Source organism: Scyliorhinus torazame, chromosome 7 (assembly GCF_047496885.1).
Source record: "Scyliorhinus torazame isolate Kashiwa2021f chromosome 7, sScyTor2.1, whole genome shotgun sequence".
NCBI lineage: Eukaryota > Metazoa > Chordata > Chondrichthyes > Carcharhiniformes > Scyliorhinidae > Scyliorhinus > Scyliorhinus torazame.
This window is the reverse complement of record NC_092713.1, coordinates 176,794,195-176,814,867: the sequence shown is the minus strand read 5'-3', so window position 1 is coordinate 176,814,867 and position 20,673 is coordinate 176,794,195. Positions and strand designations below refer to the sequence as shown.

The 20,673-nt window shown below is 53.9% G+C and overlaps 1 protein-coding gene across 21 annotated transcripts in view; it reads right to left on the bottom strand.

The window, feature by feature from the left end:
* The window catches only part of LOC140426724 (soluble guanylate cyclase 88E-like), a 581,053-nt gene that overhangs the window by 105,663 nt on the left and 454,717 nt on the right, over nt 1-20,673 (bottom strand). The window contains exon 16 of one of the 21 annotated variants that reach the window (XR_011948285.1): nt 15,923-18,393. The exons of 19 other annotated variants lie outside the window; for them this stretch is intronic. Coding sequence is in view for 1 of the 2 variants with exons in the window: in XM_072511837.1 (XP_072367938.1) it covers nt 18,592-18,699 (108 nt within the window). In the remaining variant the exon portion in view is untranslated. Of the gene's footprint in view, nt 1-15,922; nt 18,394-18,572; nt 18,700-20,673 lie in introns of those variants that run through there. One more of the 21 variants, XM_072511837.1, reaches the window with a different exon arrangement.

Here is a 20,673-nt window from a genome sequence, read left to right as displayed (position 1 = left end):
AACTCCCATTGTGGTATTTTTCGTGCTGCCCTCACCCCTTCAATTTACTGCTGTCCATGTGCCTGTCTAAAAGTCGCTTAAATGTCCCTTCTGACTCCACCACCTCTGCTGGCAGTGCATTCCACACACCCACCACTCTCGATGTAAAGAACCTAGCTCTGATATCTCCCCTCTACCTTCCTCCAATCACCGTAAAATTATGTCCCGTCGTGACAGCCATTTCCACCCTGGGGAAAGGTCTCTGGCTATCAACTCTATGCATGCCTCTCATCATCTTGTACACCTCTATCAAGTCACCTCTCTGCCTTCATCGCTCCAGTGAAAAAAGCCCTAGCTCCCTCAACCTTTCTTCATAAGACATGCCCTCCAGTTAAGGCAGCACCCTGGTAAATCTCCTCTGTACCCTCTCAAAAGCATCCACATCCTTCCTATAATGAGGCGACCAGAACTGGACACAATATTCCAAGTGTGGTCCAACTAGAGTTTTATAAAGCTGCAGCAAAACCTCGCGGCTCTTAAACTCAATCCCCCTGTTAATGAAAGCCAACACACCATACGCCTTCTTACGAACCCTATCAACCTGGGTGGCAACTTTGAAGAATCTATGTACGTGAACCCCAAGATCCCTCTGTTCCTCCACACGTCTATGAATCCTGCCTTTAACCCTGTATTCAGCCTTCAAATTCGACCTTCCAAAATGAATCACTTCACATTTATCAAGGTTGAACTCCATCTGCCACTTCTCAGCCCAGCTCTGCATCTTGTCAATGTCCTGTTGTAACCTGCAACAACCCTCAACATTATCTACAACTCCACCACCCTTCGTGTCATCGGCAAACTTACTAACCCACTCTTCCACTTCCTCATCCAAGTCATTTATAAAGAACACAAAGAGCAGAGGTCCCAGAACAGATCCTTGCGGGACACCAGTGGTCACCGACCCCCCCAGGCGGAATATTTTCCATCCACTACCACTCGTTGTCTTCCTTCGGCCAGCCAATTCTGTATCCACCAGCCAAATGTCCCTGTATCCCATGCCCCCGAACTTTCGGAATGAGCCTACCATGGGGAACCGCATCAAATGTCTTACTGAAATCCATATACACCACATCCACTGCCCGACCTTCATCAATGTGTCTCGTCACATCCTGAAAGAATTCAATGAGGCTTGTGAGGCATGACCTGCCCCTCACAAAGCCATGCTGATCATCTTTAATCAAACTATGCGTTTCTAAATAATCATGAATCCTATCTCTCAGAATCCTTTCCAATATTGTGCTCACCACAGGCGCAACACTGATGGGTCTGTAATTCCCAGGTTTTTCCCTATTCCCTTCCTTGAATAGGGGAACAACATTTACCTCCCTCCAATCATCCGGTACTACTCCAGTGGAGAGTGAGGATGCAAAGATCATCGCCAACCGTGCAGCAATCTCCTCCCTCACTTCCCGAAATAACCTAGGGTATATCCAGTTAGGTCCAGGGGACTTATCTAACATGATGCTTTTCAAAATTTCGAGCACATCCTCCTTCTTAATATCAACCTGCTCGAGTCTATTAACCTGGTGTACACTGTTCTCATGGGCAACAGTGTCCCTCTCTCTAATGAATACTGAAGCAAAATATTTATTTAGGGCCTCCCCCACCTCTTCAGACTCTAGGCACAAGTTCCCTCCACTATCCCTGATCGGCCCTACTCTCACTCTGATCAACCTCTTATTTCTCACATAAGTGTAGAACGCCTTGGGGTTTTCCTTAATCCTTCCCGCCAGTAATTTTTGATGCCCCTTTCTAGCTCTCCTCAGTCCATATATGCGTTCCTTCCTGGCTACCTTGTAACCCTATAGAGCAGAGTCAGATCGTTGCTTCCTCAACCTTACGTAAGCCTCCTTCTTCCTCTTGACTAGAAGCTCCACTTCTCTTGTCATCCAAGGCTCCTTCACATTACCATTCCTTCCTCGTCTTAGTGGGACAAAACTATTCAGCACTCGCAGCAAGTGCCCCTTAAACAATCCCGACAATACTGTTGTGCATTTCCCCAAGATTTCTCCCACCCCTCTGCCTGAGGTGGGAGTGGACCACCTGGGGCCTGGTACTGTGCCGCCTCCCGGGGTGAAGACACTTCCCTCTGTCCTCCCAACTCTCTGCCTGAGGTGGGAGTGGGACCACCTGGGGCCGGGTGCTGTGCCCCACCCCCTCCTGGGATGAAGAACCTGCTGCCTGCCTTCTGTCCTCTGGCTGAGGTGGGAGTGGGACCACCTGGGGCTGCGGCGAAGGCAAAGGACTTTGTTTTCGGGCCCCCAACAGGGCTGAAGAGCGTTGTTTCAGCACCTGTGGAGGGCGTGGGGCAGCTTGGGACTTTGCTTTAGGCCCCTCCAGGGCTGAAGACCGCCGCCCCGCTCTGCTGTTGCCCTGCAGCACCTTTCCTTTGTGGCACCTACTCCCCGGGAGAACTCCAAGCATTTTTGAAAACGCATCACGTGAGCGGCTGGTCCTGGACTGATGTGGAAATCTGGGGCTGCTCCTCGAGTCCACCCGCATCTATGCCAAAGAGGCGCGGGAATTCGATCAGGACCAGGGGGAGCAGCGCCAAGCTGTTCTGTTCCTCGCGGGGCTCCTGAACCTCTACTCCCTCTATGCACTGAATAAAGGTGTTGGTGAATGATAAACACTACGACTGACATGGAGGTAACCATAGTCAGCCTCAACATCAACGGCAGCAAGGACGCACAGCGCCGTTTCCAGTGCTTCTTCTATCCTTCGGGACGGAAATTACGAGGTGTGCTTCCTGCAGGAACCTCACGCCATTCCGGGTGACGAAGCTCAGTGGACCTGGAGTGGCAAGGAGGACTCTTCATGAGTCACTTGGCCCCACATTCGGGCGGGGTAGCTATCTTGCTGGCTCCACATTTTCAGCCGGAGACCTTGGGGGTCAAGGAGCCAGTGCCAGGCGGTCTGCTGCACTTAACAGCCCGCGACGGGGATGTGGTGCATCACTTTGTGAATGTCTACGCTCCCTTGGTCGGGCCGCAGCAGGCAATTTTCTATGAAGAAGTGTCCACCCACCTAGGCACCATCCCGGTGGGCGAGTGCATCGTCCTCGGAGGGGATTTTAATTGCACCCTCCAGGACAAGGACCGTCGTGGAGTCCAGCGCAGCTCGCCGGCGGTGGTGAAGTTGAGGGACCTGATTAGGCCCTTCGACTTGGTGGACGTCTGGCGGACTCTCCATCCTGAATTGCGGGTGTACACCTTTCTGCGCCCTCCGTTCAGAGCGTCCAGAGTCAACTGTCTTTTATTTCCAAAACGCATTTGCCCAGCGTTCCGACGGTCTCTGTGGAGCAGGTGCCGTGTTCGGATCACCATGGTCCGCGAACTGTCACTTTAATAACCTGCTGCTGGAGGACGAGCGTTTCCTGGACTCATTTCGCCGTTTCTGGGCCGGCTGGAGAAGGAAGTGGGGTGGCTTCTCCTCCTTGAGGCTATGGTGGGACGTGGGAAAGACTCACGTCGGCGCCTTCTGTCATGGGTACACAAAGGTGTCTACGGCGGGGCGGAACTCCACGATCGCCAAATTGGCTGAGGAACTCTTTGATCTGGAGTCACGCCTTGCTCAGCCCGATGAGGTCACGGCCCTGGCGCATACGTGAGGTCGCAGATCCGTCTCCTGGCGCTCATGGACCAAGGCTCCCCCTTCTTCTACTCACTGGAAAGAGCATGCGGGACTCATCGGCAGATTTCTACGCTGTTGGCCGACGACGGGTCCCTCGACTCGGATCCGGAGGGGGTCAGGACCCTGTTCAGGGACGTTTACTCCGACCTCTTCTCTCCAGATTCGTCCCGCGAGGACGCTTGCAGAGTTCTGTGGGAGGACCTGCCGCATATCGGCCCGGAGGGCGCCAGGAGGCTCGATCAAACCATCAACCTCCAAGAGCTTACCGGCGCCCTGGACAGCTTGTCAAGGGGCAAAACCCCAGGGCTGGACGGGCTGACCGTGGTGTTCTTCAGGGCATTCTGGGACGTCCTGGGGAGCGACTATGCGGTGATCCTGGGGGAATGTATTGCGACCGGAGAGATGCTCCTTTCGTGGTGCAGGGCCGTCATAGCCCTGCTGCCAAAGAAGGGGGATCTCCGCCTACTTAAAAACTGGCGACCGGTCTCCCTCCTCAGCGCGGACTACAGGCCCTATCTTCACGCCTTGACCCCGTGCTGGAACACATGATTCACCCTGACCAGTCCTACACAGTCCCGGCCCGCACCATTTATGACAAGATCCATCTGGTCCGGGACATTATTCATTTGCTTGGGAGTCTGCGAGATTTAGGGTTCGGGACGCACTTTGTGGCCCAGCTCCGATTACGGTGCGCCGCCTTAGAGTGTCTGATTAAGGTTAACGGGTCCCTGACGGCGCCCCTTCGCTTTGCGAGAGGGGTGCCTCAGGGCTGCCCCTTGTCCGGCCAACTTCATTCTGTATGCATGGAGCCTTTCCTGCGCCTCCTGTGGAGGAGGTTGTCGGGGCTGGTTCTGCGCGAGCCGGACATCGGGGTGGTCCTCGTGGCTTACGCTGATGACATGCTCCTCATGTTCACTGGCCCTGGTGACCTGCGGAGGATGTGAGAGTGCCAGGCTGTGTACTCCGCCGCGTCCTCTGCTAGGATCAACTGGGCTAAATGTTCTGGACTCCAGGTCTGTCCGTGGCAGATGGACTCCCTCCCCGAGGAGCTCAGGCCCTCTATCTGGAGCCGGACCAACACCCTCTCCTTCTGAGTCCATCTTTGCCCGGCAGAGGAAGCCTGGCCAACGAATGGCAGGAGCTAGAGACCAAGACCACTCGCCTGGGACGCTGGACAGGACTTCTCCGAGTGCTGTCCTACAGGGGTCAAGTTCTCCTCATAAACCAGCTGATAGGCTCTATGCTGTGGTATTGGCTGGTCACTTTGACCCCTCCCCCTGACTTTGTCACACGCATTTAGAGAACCCTCCTTCGGTTCTTCTGGGGCAAAGGATTGCACTGGTTCGCTGCGGAGGTCTTGAGTCTCCCGATAGCGGAGGGCGGTTTGGCGCTGGTCTGTCTTCGCACCCAAATTGCGACTTCCCGCCTTCAGACTCTGCAGCAATACCTGTACGTTGAACCTCCTCCACGATGGTGTGCCGTAGCGACGTATTTCTTCCGCCAGGAGCACGGCCTGAACAACGACGTGCAGCTCCTGTTCGTTGACCGGAATGGCCATCGGAACTCTTTGTTTCCGCTGCCCATCTTGTACCAGGACCTTCGCAAAGTCTGGAACACGGTCGCCGCAGCTCTCCCCCATCAGGAGTAGTGGCTGTCATAAGGGCGCCGCTGCTCAGGAATCCGCACCTCCGCCAATATCCATTCAGGTGTCTAGCGGAGCGGAGGGATGTGGATGCCGGGTTGACCAAGATCGGGGACATGCTGGATGGCAGAGGAGCGGGCTGGATGACACCCTACGAGCTTGCCAGGACCGGGGCGGTGTCTGTCTGGTGCTCGGCCATTGCTATCCAAGGCCTCAAAACGGTCGTGCTCGGACCCGGTGGCACACTTGGACTTGTGACGACGCGGTTGTGCGGTGGCATCCCGTCTGAGCGGAACCCTGCTTGGACGGAATTCCACATTGTCCCAAACCCCGGACCCCCCCCCTCGGGTGCTGCTGCCCCACAGCCCCAGTCGGCTCGCGGAAATACCCTTTGTGCCCTTTCTCACTGCACGGAGAGGTTTCCTGTACGGCCTGCCGTTGCACACATTCCAACTCCTTGTCCTCGCCCGCTGCCCAGACACGCCTTGGTGTGCCTCGTTGACGTCCTGCGGCGGAGGTCCCCACTGGAGGTCCCTCTGCGGTGGTGTCCTCCCCATAAAACTAGTGGACCTGGGGTGGAGGGTGCTGCACATGGCAGTGCCGTGCAACTATCGTTTAAATCACTTCACGGCTCTGCCAGAGACCTGCCACTTTTGCGGCCCAGTGGAGACCGTGGAGCACGTTTATGTTGTCTGTCCTAGTCTGCGCTCCCTTTTTGGTTTCTTGACAACCTTGTTGTTGAGGTTTTCTTTGCACTTCAGCCCCACGCTCCTGATGTACGGGCATCCAGTGCGGAGGGGGGGGGGGGGGGGGAGCGGGGAAGGCGGAGGGCCATCTCGTGAACCTTCTCCTGGGCCTGGCCAAACTTGCCATTTATAGGTCCAGGCAGCGTGCGACCGAGGGGCTCGTCCAGCCTGACTGTCTGCCCATCTTCCACGGCCTCGTTCGCGGTCGGGTATCCCTGGAACGGGGGCATGCGGCATCCACGGGCACTCTCGAGGCCTTCCGTGCTCGGTGTGCCCCGCAACGGGTGGATTGCCTTATCGACCCCGATTTTCACACTGTCATTTGGCGGGTTTCTGATAAGTTTTTTGTTTCCTTTCTCGTTCTTTTTGGGCTGTGCTCCACTCGTTGTTTTGGGGCACACCCCTCGTTTGCATTATCCATCAGTTATTTTATGTTCTATTGCTTGGTTTTCAAACCCAGCATCACGCCAGTGTCAGTGGCGGATGCTGGCCTAATCCTGCACGTGTAGATAAACGTGCGGATCACAGATTCAGGAAAAACACACAAAAAAGAAACAAAAATATAAAAAACAAAACAAAACACATGCACAAAAAATAAAATACAATGAGACCCTATAAAAGGTGTAAACCAAACAGCAACTTTGGAGTGAATGGACCAGTAGAGTATTTCAGCCTGGACACAGAGCTAAAGCTGAACTGAGCCTGTGAGGAAGTGGAACTGCTGCTCTGCTTCTTGTGGGTTCTGCCTCCTCCCCAACCCCTAACGTTACCTGCCCCACCTTCTGTCCTCCCTGTCGTGTGTCTGCGGTGGGAGAGGGCCCACCTGGGGCCTGATGCTGTGCCCCCTTTCGGGGTGAAGGCCCTGCTTTATGTCCTCCCACCCCTCTGCTTGAGGTGGGAGTGGCACCATCCAGGGCTGCAGGTCCTGCCTTCTCTCCTCCCACCCCTCTACCTGAGGTGGGACTGGGACCACCTGGGGCCTATTGCTGTAGGCCCCCTCCCGGGGTCAAGGCCCTGCTGCCTGCTTCTGTCCTCCCAGCCCTCTCCCTGAGGTGGGAGTCGGGCCATCCAGGGCTGCAGGCCCTGCCTTCTGTCCGCCTACTCCTCAACCTGAGGTGCGAGTGGGACCACCAGGGTCCCATTGCTGCGCCCCTCCTGGGATGAAGACCCTGCCCTCTGTCCTCCCACCCCTCTGCCTGAGGTGGGAATGGGACCACCTGGGGCTGCTGTGAAGAGAAAGGACTTTGTTTCGGGCCCCCACAGGGCTGAAGAGCGTCAACCGCCCGCCTTTTCACCACCGGTGGTGGGTGTGGGGCAGCTTGGGACATTGTTTTAGGCTCCTCCAGGGCTGAAGTACGCTGTCCCGTTCTGCTGTTGCCCTGCAGCACATTTCCCTTGTGGCGCCTGCTGTTGTGGAGCCACATACATCACCTCCCCCTTCCCCCCTTCTACCCTGATCTCAGTTACACGGCTGCGCCGTACCAGGGGTGGGCATGGCCAGTACCCCAGGGGCATCCTCCACTCTGTCGGGGGCAGGGCACCCAAGAACCTATGCGGGGTGGCAGCCTCTCGACCTTCCGCTGCCTCCGCGGCCCCCTTGCTCTTCCGATAACTAACGTGGCAACTTGGGGTCAACTTTTATGCCCACCCACCATGACCATCGAGGCGTGCACTCGTGCGATGGCCGGTGTCGTCGGCCCCTCGGCCATCGTCGCCACCTCCAGGATGTACAGCAAGGCCGTGTTTTTCCTGCGGACCGAGCAGGCGATCCACCGTGTCCTGAAAAGGGGGCTCATGGTGGGCGTGACACACGTGGCGATGGACCCGCTGGAGGCCACCGCCGAACGTGTAGTTCTTTCCAACGTCCCGGCCTACCTCCCCACCGAGCTCCTCCGCCCCCATCCCAACCTATTGGGGGAGTTTAGGTCCGGGGCGTCGCCGCTCTCGCACGGCCCGCCGGACCCTTCCCTCCGTCATATATACTCCTTCCGGCGTCAGGTTTTTGTCCGCCTGACCCAGGAGGAGGCCACTGAGGGAGGTTTTGTGGTCTCCCACCAAGGGGAGGACCATAAAGTGTTCTGGTCAGCGGATGGCATGCGCTGCCATGCCTGCAGAGGGCTGGGGTATATCCACTGTAACTTTCCACCCTGATGGCAGCCGCCAACACCACCTCCAGGGCAGCCGCAGCTGGTACTGCCCCCTCTCCTCCACCACTTCTTCGTCTGCCCAGCAACTGGCCCATGACAACACCGCGGCTCTTGGCGGGGGGGGGTACCTCCGCTGACCAGCGACAGTCGAGGAAAGCAAAACGCATGGCGGCACGGTGGTCAGACCGGGCCCTCCAAGACCCAGGCCTGGCCCCGGCTGCTGTCCCCGTGCACATCCAGTCCAGCTCAGAGGCCGTAGCCTCATCTCGGAACACAGCTTCCCTGGAACAACCTGCGGGGCCCGGAGAAACGACCGACCGGTCTCCAGAAGGAGATGGGGATCCTGCGTCCAGATCTGAGCTGGCGAATGTCTTATTGCCACTTCCAGTCTCCGCCGCCCCGCAACAACCTGAGGGGCCCGGAGAGACCACCAACCGGGCTCCAGATGGAGGCCGTGTCACAGTATACAGCCGCGAGGTGGAGGGGGGGTCCGACCTCCTCGCAATCCCATGTGCTGGGCGATGTGGAGGGGGGTGGGGCTGCTGGAGAGGACACTCTGGCGATGGAGGCCGTGCAGCAAGATCCGCCCCACCCACTCCCCGCAAGCGCCGCCTGTCCGGGCAGGTGGAGGTGGTGGATCTCGCTGCCCCCTCCCCGAGCGAGCTTGGGTGGGTGACTCCGGTGCTTGTTCCCAAATCCCTCACACCCAGCCCGATTAAAAAGAAGAGTAAAGCCAGGGAGGCCTCCGAGGCTCCCGAGGCGTTTGGGCTGCTGTCATCCCCCGAGCAGGGAGAGCCGGGGCCGGGCGGAGACTTGCCGCTGAGGGCTCGTTCCGCAAGGTGGAGTTTTACTCCCCGGTCACCTCCTTTTCCTCGTTGCCGGAGGCCGGCGGCAGCCACTGGAGCCCCTACATACTCGGGCCGTGGGCGGGTGGCGACGAAGAAGGCTCCCAGTTCTCTACGCCCAATCAGACGATGCCAGGGAGCCCAGGATCCATTCCGGAGCTGTTTCCGGAGATCTTCCCGGATCTCTCATTGGGCCCGGCGTCGGCGGCGAGGGCGGGGTTTGAGCCGCCACCGTCCAGGGAGCCAGTACCACGGGATGAGCCTGATAGGGACCCGCCTGAAGACGATCCTGCGGGTGGGACAGACTCGAGCCGAGGGCTAGCCGGTGGGCCCGTGTTGCCCGCCACACTCCACGTGGTGGGGGACTCGAGCTCGGGTGGTGACTGATCGGATGAGGAAGACTACTCGGTGGTGGGTGAAGAAGAGGATTTAGATGCTCTCTGCAGCGAGGCAGAGGGCGCCCTCACATCCGGCACCGAGTCTCCCCTCATCTCCTCGGGAGAAATCCGAGCATTTTTGAAAACGGATCACGGTCACCAGGCACGCCCAGGACCGCTGGGGAAATCTGGGGCTGCTCGTTGAGTCCGCCCGTGCCTATGCCAAAGAGGCGTGGGAATTCGATCATGACCAGGGGGAGCAGCGCCAAGCTTTTCTGTTCCTCGCGGGGCTCGTGTGGGAGAGGAGGGGGCGACGACCCTCTACTTCCTCCGAGCACTGAGGTGATTGGTGAAGGCTACAACTGACATGGAGGTAACCATAGCCAGCACTAGCATCAACGGCAGCAAGGACGCACGTCGCCGTTTCCAGTGCTTCTCTGTCCTTCAGGGCGGAATGTGTTTCCTGCAGGAAACCCACGCCATTCTGGGTGACGAAGCTCAGTGGACCCTGGAGTGGCGAGCGGGAGTCTTCATGAGTCACTTGGCCCCACATTCGAACGGGGTGCGTACCTTGTTGACTCCACATTTTCAGCCGGAGATCTTGGGGGGGGGGGGGGGGGGGGGGGGCGGGGGCTGGTGGGGGGGGGGTCAAGGAGCCAGTGTCAGGCTGTCTTTTGCACTTAATAGTCCAGGACGGGGATGTGGTGCTTCACTTTGAGAATGTCTACGCTCCTCTGGTCGGGTCGCAGCAGGCGACCTTCTACGAAAAAGTGCCCATTCTTCTCGGCATTATCCCGGTGGCGAGTGCATCGTCCTCGGAGGGGATTTTAATTGCACCCTCCAGGCCAAGGACCGTCGTGGATTCCAGTGCAGCTCACCGGCAGTGATGACGTTGAGGGACCTGGTTAGGTCCTTTAGCTTGGTGGACGTCTGGCAGACACTCCATCCTGAATTGTGGGTGTACCTTTGTGTGCCCTCCGTTCAGAGCATCCAGAATCAACCGTCTTTACATTTCCAAGACGTACTTGCCCAGCGTACCGACAGCCTCTGTGGAGCACATGCCATGCTCGGTTCACCACCTGGTGTGGGTGGGGCTCGCCCCTTCCCGCGCTCAGATACGGTCCGCGTACTGGCACTTTATCAACCTGCTGCTGGAGGACGCGCGGTTCCTGGATTTGTTTCGCCGTTTCTGGGCCGGCTGGAAATGGAAGCGGGGTGGCTTCCCCTCCTTTAGTCTATGGTGGGATGTTGGCAAGACTCACGTCCGCGTCTTCTGTCAGGTGTACACAAAGGGGTCTATGGCGGGGCGGAACCCCACTATCGGTAAATTGGTTGAGGAGGTCTTCGAACTGGAGTCAGGTCTTGCTCAGCTCAATGAGGATCCAGCCCTGGGGCTGGTGTACAGAGAGAATAATGGCGCGCTGCGGGTCCTGAAACTTTCCGGCTACTGCGGCGCCTATGTGAGGTCGCGGATCCATCTTGTGACGGACATGGACCGCGGCTCCCCCTTCTTGTACTCGCTGGAAATAGGACGCGGGGCCAGTTGGCAGATTCCTACGCTGCTGGCCGACGACGGGTCCCTCGTGTGGGATCCGGAGGGCGTCAGGACCCTGCTTCGGGACTTTTATTCCAATCTCTTCTCTCCGGATCTGTCCAACGAGGACGCTTGCAGAATTCTGTGGGAGAACCTGCCGCAGGTCGGCCCGGAGGGCGCTGGGAAGCTCGATCGAACCATCAACGTCCAAGAGCTGACCGGTGCCCTGGACAGCTTGTCACGGGGCAAAACCCCAGGGCTGGACGGGCTGACCGTGGTATTCTTCAGGGTGTCCTGGGACGTCCTGGTGAGCGACTATGCGGGGGATCTAGTGGAATGTGTCACGACCGAGGAGATGCCCCTTTTGTGGTGCAGGGCCGTCACTGTCCTGCTGCGCAAGAAGTGGGATCTCCGCCTACTTAAAAACTGGCGACCGGTCTCCCTCCTCAGCACGGACTACAAAATCTTTGCCAAGGCAATGTCTTTACGCCTTGGCCCCGTGCTGGGCCACATGATTCCCCCTGACCAGTCCTACACAGTCCCGGATCGCACCATTTACGATGACATCCATCTGGTCCATAGAACATAGAACATTACAGCGCAGTACAGGCCCTTCGGCCCTCGATGTTGCGCCGACCTGTGAAACCACTCTAAAGCCCATCTACACTATTCCCTTATTGCCCATATGTCTATCCAATGACCATTTGAATGTCCTTAGTGTTGGCGAGTCCACCACTGTTGCAGGCAGGGCATTCCACGCCCTTACTACTCTCTAAGTAAAGAACCTACCTCTGACATCTGTCTTATATCTATCTCCCCTCAATTTAAAGCTATGTCCCCTCGTGCTAGACATCACCATCCGAGGAAAAAGGCTCTTACTGTACACCCTATCCAATCCTCTGATCATCTTGTATGCCTCAATTAAGTCACCTCTTAACCTTCTTCTCTCTAACGGTAACAGCCTCAAGTCAAAGAACAAAGAACAAAGAACAAAGAAATGTACAGCACAGGAACAGGCCCTTCGGCCCTCCAAGCCCGTGCCGACCATACTGCCCGACTAAACTACAATCTTCTACACTTCCTGGGTCCGTATCCTTCTATTCCCATCCTATTCATATATTTGTCAAGATGCCCCTTAAATGTCCCTATCGTCCCTGCTTCCACTACCTCCTCCGGTAGTGAGTTCCAGGCACCCACTACCCTCTGCGTAAAAAACTTGCCTCGTACATCTACTCTAAACTTTGCCCCTCTCACCTTAAACCTATGCCCCCTAGTAATTGACCCCTCTACCCTGGGGAAAAGCCTCTGATTATCCAAGTCCCTCAGCCTTTCCTCATAAGATCTTCCCTCCATACCAGGCAACATTCTGGTAAATCTCCTCTGCACCCTTTCCAATGCTTCCACATCCTTCCTATAATGCGGCGACCAGAATTGCATGCAATACTCCAAATGCGACCACACCAGAGTGTTGGACAGCTGCAACATGACCTCATGGCTCCTAAACTCAATCCCTCTACCAATAAAAGCTAACACACCGTACGCCTTCTTAACAACCCTCTCAACCTGGGTGGCAACTTTCAGGGATCTATGTACATAGACACCGAGATCTCTCTGCTCATCCACACTGCCAAGAATCTTACCATTACCCCAGTACTCAGTCTTCCTGTTATTCCTTCCAAAATGAATCACCTCACACTTTTCTGCATTAAACTCCATTTGCCACCTCTCAGCCCAGCGCTGCAGCTTATCTATGTCCCTCTGTAACTTGTAACATCCTTCCGCACTGTCCACAGCTCCACCGACTTTAGTGTCATGTGCAAATTTACTCACCCATCCTTCTACGCCCTCCTCCAGTTCATTTATAAAAATGACAAATAGCAGTGGCCCCAAACAGATCCTTGTGGTACACTAGTAACTGGACTCCAGTCTGAACATTTCCCATCAACCACCACCCTTTGTCTCCTTCCAGCTAGCCAATTTCTGATCCAAACTGCTAAATCACCCTGAATCCCATGCCTCCGTATTTTCAGCAGTAGCTTACCATGGGTAACCTCATCAAACGCTTTACTGAAATCCATATACACCACACCAACTGCTTTACCCTCATCCGCCTGTTTGGTCACCTTCTCAAAGAACTCTATAAGGTTTGTGAGGCACGACCTACCCTTCACAAAACCGCGTTGACTATCTCTCATCAAATTATTCCTTTCCAGATGATTATACATCCTATCTCTTATAAACCTTTCCAAGATTTTTCCCACAACAGAAGTAAGGCTCACTGGTCTATAGTTACCGGGGTTATCTCTACTCCCCTTCTTGAATTGGGGACAACATTTGCTATCCTCCAGTCTTCTGGCACTATTCCTGTAGACAAAGATGACTTAAAGATCAAGGCCAAAGGCTCAGCAATCTCCTCCCTAGCTTCCCAGAGAATCCTAGGATAAATCCCATCCGGCCCAGGGAACTTATCTATTTTCACACTTTCCAGAATTGCTAACATATCCTCCTTATGAACCTCAAGCTCTTCTAGTCGAGTCGCCTGAATCTCAGTATTCTCCTCGACAACATTGTCTTTTTCCTGTGTGAATCCTGACGAAAAATATTCATTTAGCACCTCTCCTATCTCCTCGGACTCCAAGCACAACTTCCCACTACTGTCGTTGACTGGCCCTACTCTTACCCTAGACATTCTTTTATTCCTGACATATCTATAGGAAGCTTTAGGGTTATCCTTGATCCTAAATGCCTAAGACTTCTCATGTCCCCTCCTGGCTCTTCTTAGCTCTCTCTTTAGGCCCTTCCCAGCTAACCTGTAACTCTCGAGCGCCCTAACTGAACCTTCATGTCTCATCTTTACATAAGTCTCCTTCTTGTTCCTCTTGACAGTTGTTTCGACTGCTTTAGTAAACCACGGTTCCCTCACTCGTCCACTTCCTCCCTGCCTGACTTACTTATCAAGGACACGCAGTAGCTGTTCCTCGAACAAGCTCCACATTTCCATTGTGCCCATCCCCTGCAGCTTTCCTCTCCATCCAATGTATCCTAAGTCTTGTCTCATCGCATCATAATTGCCTTTCCCCCAGATATAACTCTTGCCCTGCGGCATATACCTAGCCCTTTCCATCACTAAAGTAAACGTAATCGAATTGTGGTCACTATCACCAAAGTGCTCACCTACCTCCAAATCTAACACCTGTCCTGGTTCATCACCCAGTGCCAAATCCAATATGGCCTCGCCTCTCATTGGCCTATCTACGTACTGTGTCAGGAAACCCTCCTGCACACATTGGACAAAAACGGACCCATCTAATGTACTCGAACTATAGCGTTTCCAGTCAATATTTGGAAGGTTAAAGTCCCCCATAACAACTACCCTGTTGCTTTCGCTCCTATCCAGAATCATCTTTGCAATCCTCTCCTCTACATCTCTGGAACTTTTCGGAGGCCTATAGAAAACCCCTAACAGGGTGACCTCTCCTTTCCTGTTTCTAACCTCAGCTCATACTGCCTTAGTCGACGAGTCCTCATCAAACGTCCTTTCTGCCACCGTAATACTGTCCTTGACTAACAATGCCACCCCTCCCCCTCTTTTACACCTTCCCTGAGCTTACTGAAATATCTAAACCCCGGCACCTGCAACAACCATTCCTGTCCCTGCTCTATCCATGTCTCCGAAATGGCCACAACATCGAAGTCCCAGGTCCCAGCCCATGCCGCAAGTTCACCCATCTTATTCCGGATGCTCCTGGCATTGAAGAAGACACACTTTAAACCACCTTACTGCCTGCCGGTACACGCCTGCAACTTTGAAACCCTACTCATGACCTAACTACTCTCAACCTCCTGTATCCTGGAGCTGCAATTCAGGTTCCCAAGCCCCTGCTCAACTAGTTTAAACCCTCCCGAAGAGCATTAGCAAATTTCCCCCCCAGACTATTGGCACCCCTCTGGTCCAGGTGCAGACCATCCCGTTTGTAGAGGCCCCACCGACCCCAGAATGAGCCCCAATTATCCAGAAATCTGAAACCCTCCCTCCTGCACCATCCCTGTAGCCACGTGTTCAACTCCTCTCTCTCCCTATTCCTTGTCTCGCTATCACGTGGCACGGGTAACAACCCAGAGATAATAACTCTGTTTGTCCTAGATCTAAGTTTCCACCTTAGCTCCCTGAATTCCTGCCTTACATCCCCATCCCTTTTCCTACCTATGTTGTTGGTACCTATGTGGACCACGGCTTGGGGCTGCTCCCCCTCCCCCTTAAGGATCCCGAAAATACGATCCGAGACATCACGCACCCTGGCACCTGGGAAGCAACACACCAACCGTGAGTCTCTCTCGTTCCCACAGAATCTCCTAACTATGGAGTCTCCAATGACTAATGCTCTACTCCTCTCCCCCCCCCCCTTCCCTTCTAAGCACCAGGGACAGACTCTGTGCCAGAGACCTGTACCCCATGGCTTAACCCTGGTAAGTCGTCGTCCCCAACAGTATCCAAAGCGGTATACTTGTTACTAAGGGGAACGACCACAGGGGATCCCTGTACTGACTGCTTCCTCCCAGCCCCTCTCACCGTCATCCATCTATCTTTATTCTTCGGAGTAACTACGTCCCTGAAACTTCTATCTATGACCAACTCTGCCTCCCGAATGATCCGAAGTTCATCCAACTCCAGCTCCAGTTCCCTAACGCGGTTTCTGAGGAGCTGGAGATGGGTGCACTTCCCACAGATGAAATCAGCAGGGACAATGTCGACATCCCTCACCTCAAACATTCTGCAGGAGGAACATTGCACTACCTTCCCTGTCATCCCCTCTAGATTAAAAAAGAGAAAGAAAGAGCTTACCTGTTATTCACTCCCCTTCTCAGCAAGCACTCACTCAGCAACCTCTGCGCCCCGCACGATAACACCTGAGGGAAAATAAATGAAAACTACTTACCAGTCACCAGCCAATCCCTTACCTGCAGACTGTGACGTCACGGTTCAACTTTCCACTCTAATTGCCCTCGAGCCTTCCTCTTGATCCTTACAACGGTTGTTTATGTTTGGTTCGAGGAGGGGGTAGGGAGGGAAACACTGAAGAAGTGTTTTGGGTTTATGTGTCACTTGTCAAGAGCTCCTCTTATTATGTCCGGGTCATAATTCATTTTACCCAGAGGACTGGTATGTCGAGCGCCTTCCTGTCTCTTGACCAGGAGAAGGCGTTTGACAGGGTGTATATGCTCGGGACTCTGCGAGCTTTTGGGTTCGGGAAGCACTTCGTCGCCCGGATTAGATTACTATCAGAGTGTCTGATTAAGGTTACCGGGTCCCTGACGGCGCCCCTTCGATTTGAGAGAGGGGTGCATCAGGGCTGTGCCTTGTCCGGCCAAGTTTATTCTCTGTGCGTGGAGCCTTTCCTGTACCTCCTGCGGAGGAGGTTGTCGGGGATGATGCTGCGCGAGCCGGCCTTGGAGGTTGTCCTCTAGGCTTACGCTGGTGACGTGCTCCTCATGTTCACTGACCCCGGTGACCTGTGGAGGATGCGAGTGTGCCAGGCTGTGTACTCCACGCGTCTTCTGCTAGGATCAACATGGCTAACTGTTCCGGACTCCTGGTTGGTTTGTGGCAGATGGACCCCCTCCCAGAGGAGCTCAGGCCCTTTAGCTGGAGCCGGACCAACATCCTCTACTTGGGAGTCTATCTTTGCCCGGCAGTGGAAGCCTGGCCGTTGATCTGGCAGGAGCTGGAGACCAAGGTCACCACTCGTCTGGGACGCTGGACAGGATTGCTCCAAGTGCTGTCCCACAGGGGTCGAGTTCTCCTCATAAACCAACTGATCGCCTCCATACTGTTGTACCGACTGGTCACTTTGACTCCTCCCCCTGACTTTGTCACACGCATCCAGAGAACCCTGCTTCGGTTCTTCTGGGACAAAAGATTGCACTGGGTCGCTGCGGAGGTCTTGAGTCTCCCGATTGTGGTGGGCAGTTTGGCCCAGTGTGCCTTCGCATCCAAGTCACGATCTTCCGCCTTCAGACTCTGCAACAAATACCTGTACGTTGAGCCTCCTCCACGATGGTGTGCCCTTGTGACGTATTTCTTCCGCCAGGTGCATGGCCTGAACTACGACGTGCAGCTACTGTTCGTTGACCGGAATGGTCTTCAGAACTCTTTGTTGGCGCTGCCCGTCTTCTACCAGGATCTTCTCAAGGTCTGGAACACGGTCTCCCCCATCAGGAGTAGTCGCTGTCGTAAGGGAGCCGCTGCTCAGGAATCCGTAACTCCGCCAATATCCAGTCAGGTGGCTGGAGGAGCGGAGGACTGTGGATGCCAGAGTTACCAGGATCGGGGAAGTGCTGGGTGGTCGAGGGGTGGGCTGGATGATACCCTATGTGAGGTTTCCAAGCGCAGAGCGGTGTCTGTCCGGTGCGCGGCCAATGCTATCCAAGGCCTCAAAACGGTCGTGCTCGGCCCCGTGGGCACACTTGGACTCGAGACGGCGTGGTTGTGCGGTGGCATCCCGTCTGAGCGGACGCCTGCTCATTCCACATTGCTCCCAAACACCGGAACACCCCCCCCTTTCCGGGTGCTGATGCCCCACAGACCCAGTCACCTCGCGGAAATACCCTTCGTGCCTTTTCGCACTGCGTGGAGGGGTTTCCTGTACGGCCTTCTGTTGCACACCTTCCACCTCCTTGTCCTCGCCCGGTGCCCGGACACGCCTTGGTGTGCCTCGTTACCGTCTGGCGGCGGAGGTCCTTCTACGGAGGTGTCCTCCCCATAAGACTAGCGGACCTGTGATGGATGGTGCTGCGCATGGCAGTGCCGTCCAACCATCGTTTGAACCACTTCACGACTTTGCCAGAGACCTGCCACTTTTGCGGCCTGGTGGAGACCGTGGAGCATGTGTATGTTGTCTGTCCGAGGCTGCACTCCCTTTTTAGTTTATTGACAGTGTTGTTGTTGAGGTTTTCTTTGTACTTCAGCCCCACGCTCCTGATCTACGGACATCCGGTGCGGAGGGGATGGGGAAAGCGGAGGACCTCCTCGTGAACCTGCTCCTGGGCCTGGAGAAAACGTGCCATTTGTCCAGGCAGCGGGCGACCGAGGGTATCGTCCACCTTGACTGTCTGCCTATCTTCCGCGGCCTCTTTCGCGGCAGGTGTCCCTGGAGCTGGAGCATGCGGTGTCGAAAGGCACACTCGAGGCCTTCCGTGCTCGGTGGGCACCGCAGTGGTTGGATTGCCTTATCGACCTCGATTTTCACGCTTTAACGTGATGGGTTTTTGAGATGTTTTTGTTTCCTTTCTCATTCTTTTTCGGCTGTGCTCCACTCGTTGTTATGGGGCACTCCCCTCTTTTGATTTATCCATCAGTTACTTTATGTTCTTTTGCTTGGTTGTCACACCCAGCATCATGCCATTGTCAGTGGTGGATGCTGGCTTAACTCCTGTATGTGTGATAACCGTACAGGTCATAAATTCACAAGAAAAACAAAAATAAAACAAAAATAATAAAAAAGACAAAACACATAAACATAAATCTTTTTCATTTGTTAAATTAGAGGAGTGAGACCATATAAAAGGTCACCAAACAGCAACTTTTAAGTTACTAAATAAAAGACTAGAGTTTAGATAATAATGAACCCTTAATATCCCTCAGTCACCAAACTTTCATTATTGCACCCAAATTCAGCACTCAGTGCAAAACGTGTCCTGTGTTCGTTCAGAATATGGCCTCCTCCTCCTCTTATTTCCTGTGGTTCAATGTGTGACACAGGGTTAATCAGCACTGTATGTCAGAGTAACAGAGAAAAGCAGAACTGAATAATATAGTAGCATGAGTACAGCGGCATGGTGGCACATTGGTTAGCACTGCTGCCTCATAGCACCAGGGACCTGGGTACAATTCTGACCGTGGTAACGCTCTACGTGGAGTTTGCACATTCTCCTTGGTGCTTGTGTGGATTTCCTCCGGGTGCTCTGATTTCCTCCCTCAGTCCAAAGATGTGCAGTTTAGGTGGGTTGGCCATTTAAATTGACCCACAGTGTCTGAAGGTTATGTGGGATTATGGGGATTTGGCTGTGCATGGGCCTGGATGGGATGCTTTTTTGGAGAGTTGGTCCAGACTCGATGGGCGAATAACCTCTTTCTGCTGTCTTCTCAAGTGGCTGCAGTGATGTCAGTGTGTGGGCGGAGCTGGGCTCTGGCTCTGATTTTTACTTTCGGTTTGAGCTGGAAACTGTTTTTGGCTCTGAGTTTTAGTTTCGTTTTCAGTTGGAGAGCTGCATTCAAACGAAGGAGGTGTATTTTGGTCTCTCTCTCTGCATGCTAAAAAATATCTCTAGATCCCTTGATGATTTCAAAGCAATACCTGTTTCTGTAAGGAATGCAAACCTACTGTCTTTGGCAAAAAGGGTCTTTGAATTATCGATGTTGTTAGGAAGGTTACTAAGGGTTACCTATAGAGTACAGTATCTTTGGGGGGGGGGGTTAAAAATACTTTAGATCTCTGTTTCATAACACCTGTAACGTGGGCCCTTGTGCTCCCCATAACCAAAATCTATTAAAGGTTGTGGGTCAGGTGAACTGCGTGATGTATTTGGTGTTCTCTCAACCCTGGCCCATAATACTGCACTATAGGATTCTCTGATACAGCACTGTATGACACAGTAATAGGGTCACACAGCACAGTAACATAGTAACAGAGCGCTGCATAGCATAATAATGGACTAACGCGGCACTGTAAAACATAGTAACAGAGCAAAACAGCACGATATGACATAGCAACAGAGTAACAGCACTGCATAACAATTGAACAGAGTAACTTATCACTGCATAACACAGTAACAAAGTAAACACAGCACTGTATAACACAGAGAGCTCACACGCAACTGTATTACACAGTAGCAGAGTAACATTAGAACATTACAGCGCAGTACAGGCCCTTCGACCCTCGATGTTGCGCCGACCTGTGTAACCAATCTAAAGCCCATCTACACTATTCCATTATCATCCATATATTTATCCAATGACCATTAAATGCCCTTAATGTTGGCGAGTCCACTACTGTTGCAGGCAGGGCATTTCGCGCTCCTACCTCTGACATCTGTCCTATATCTACCTCCCCTCAATTTACAGCTATGTCCCCTCGTGCTAGCCATCACCATCCGAGGAAAAAGGCTCTCACTATCCACCCTATCTAATCCTCTGATCATCTTGTATGCCTCTATTAAGTCACCTCTTAATCTTCTTCTCTCTAACGAAAACAGCCTCAAGTCCCTAAGCCTTTCATCATAAGATCTTCCCTCCAAAGCAAGCAACATCCTGGTAAATCTCCTCTGCACCCTTTCCAATGCTTCCACATCCTTCCTATCATGCAGCAACCAGAACTGCACGCAACACTCCAAATGCGGCCGCACCAGAGTTTTGTACAGCTGCAACATGGCACTGTATATCACAGTAACATTCTTTAACATAGTAACAGAGTTAACACAGCATGTATAACACAGTAGCAGAGTAACACTCCATATAGTACTGTAACAGACTAACTGTGTAACACAGCACTGTATAACACAGTTTTAGATACATTTGGGGGGATAGCCTATCAGGGGAAAACAACAACAGCAGCCTGAAAATTGGCACCACAACTGGCTCTGTTGCTTAGCAGGGGAGGGGAAAGCGCATAGAACATAGAACATAGAACAATACAGCGCAGTACAGGCCCTTC